Genomic DNA, 2168 nt, shown 5'->3' with positions numbered 1-2168 from the left:
CATGTACATGCAGCGGTGCGCCGCGGACATGCACGTTAGCAGCAGGGGTTGGACAGAGAAGTGATTCGGCACACTAGTCATCCCCATTATATTCTATTAGGGTATTATTAATTTGATAATGACTATAAAACTTTGAAACAGAATCAAGGGCAACATGGGTTTTATTATTCTGACCATGTAAAAACATGTTGTAATGTTCTGCATCTGATTGGACAAGATCTATTTGCATTATGATTCAATATGTTAATGAAGAGGAGGTTGATTATTTATTATGAAGTCCACTGTTTCTGCACAGTGGCACAGTACACATATCCAAACTGATACACAACCTTTCAGGTGAGTAATATGAAACTTCACAAGTTATCAAAGGCTCATGTATTTGTATATGTTTTGCTTCTTGTCCTGACAATCTAAAATGTTTTCAAAACAGAAATTGAATTTTTAGGAATCTGGACGCATGGAACCAGAACTGAGTGTGAACAGGACCTACACTCTGAATGACATACATCTCTGCTATGAATCACATAATACTTCATACATATTTACGAGCAATCCTTCAGTGCTCTGTGTTTTAATATACATTTTACTTGTTTTATTGTCTGTTGTGACTATATGTGGAAACCTCCTTGTGATAATCTCCATCATGTACTTCAAACAGCTCCACACTCCTACTAACTACCTGATCCTTTCTCTGGCTGTGGCTGACCTGCTTGTGGGAGTTTTAGTTTTTCCTTTGAGCATGACATTCACCGTTACCTCATGTTGGTATCATGAAGATTTATTTTGTAAAGTACGAGGCAGCTTTGATGTGACCCTGAGCACAGCTTCGATTTTAAACTTATGTTGTATTTCTATTGACAGATATTACGCAGTGTGCCAGCCTCTCAGTTATAAAATAAAAATAAATGGTCGTGTTACATTGATCATGATCCTGGTGAGCTGGGGACTCGCTGCTCTAATTGGAATTGGCATCATAATTGCAGGTTTCAATCAGGGGAAATGCGAAGAAAGTTGTTTAATTGATGCTCTAATATCAACCACTCTGGCATGTATTTTCTCCTTTTATATCCCCATCATTATAATGCTCAGTATCTACCTGAAGATTTTCCTTGTTGCACAAAAACAGGCAAACAGCATCCAGAGCACAAACTGCCAGAGCACAAAGTCTGGAGCAGCTGTCAGTAAGATGGAGAGAAAGGCCACAAAAACTCTGGCTACTGTTCTGGGAGTTTTTCTTCTGTGTTGGACGCCTTATTTTCTTTGTATTGTCTTTCAGCCTTTAACATACAGTGTAACACCAATTGCTGTGATTGAGACTCTTAACTGGCTTACATTGTCCAATTCAATGCTGAATCCATTCATCTATGCTTTCTTTTATAGCTGGTTCAGATCAGCTTTCAGAATGATCATTTCTGGGAAAATATTCCAAGGTGATTTTGCAAACACCAAACTTTATTCTTAACTTTATTCAAACTTTGACACTTTGTTTTTAAAGTTAATATGATTTTATTTGTAAAAGTTCAAATAATGAATATCAAGATTTTGACCAGTATAATATAGAAGATTCCCTGTCATTTAATCTCTTTGTTTAGCAATACTTGGAAGTTAAAATGTTAAGTTACTGCATTGATTTAAACACTATGGGCCCTAGTTTCTTGGCGCAGCGCAGGTTGCGCAAGGTAACGCAGCTGGTCTAATGCAAGTTTCGACCAGCGCAGCCTAGTGCAAAGTCAGATTGGAAGATTGGCAGATCGCGCTGCGCTGAGATAGGCGTGGCCGCGCAGCAGGGGGAGGCGTCACAGATTCAGCTTGGTGCAGTGGAAGTTTTGTGCGAAAATGTCCCGCCGAGGTTGCGCTGAAAGCTCGCCACCTCCAACCAGGTCTACTCTCAGCGCAGGGCGAAGCGCAGCAGGTGCAGTGGAAGTTTGGCTGACTGACCTGCAGTGCACACACGTCACCAAGACCTCACAGGCAGATCTCCACAGTTCCAGACACATTTCAATGCAATAAATATCCACAATAACCACTATTTAATGCAACTAACGGAATCAACACGTGAATTTATATCTATATAGATTGTCCCGTCACATCTGACGTCAGATCAAAGCAGAGATCAAAGGCTGTGGCACGCGCAATGGAAACTCCACCTGAATTAACACAGCAGGGAC

General features: G+C 40.4%; 1 protein-coding gene across 1 annotated transcript; it reads left to right on the top strand.

The window, feature by feature from the left end:
- The first annotated feature begins 457 nt into the window (after positions 1-457).
- LOC146959745 (trace amine-associated receptor 1-like) lies at positions 458-1462 on the top strand. Its single transcript, XM_085772946.1, has one exon. It carries the CDS (start codon positions 458-460, stop codon positions 1460-1462), a length of 1005 nt encoding a protein of 334 aa, XP_085629072.1.
- Positions 1463-2168: the final 706 nt, after the last annotated feature.

This window comes from Trachurus japonicus, unplaced genomic scaffold, assembly GCF_045865225.1.
Source record: "Trachurus japonicus isolate A0001 unplaced genomic scaffold, Traja_1.0 AP031129.1".
In the NCBI taxonomy this organism is placed as follows: domain Eukaryota; kingdom Metazoa; phylum Chordata; class Actinopteri; order Carangiformes; family Carangidae; genus Trachurus; species Trachurus japonicus.
This window is presented reverse-complemented; position numbering and strand designations above follow the sequence as displayed.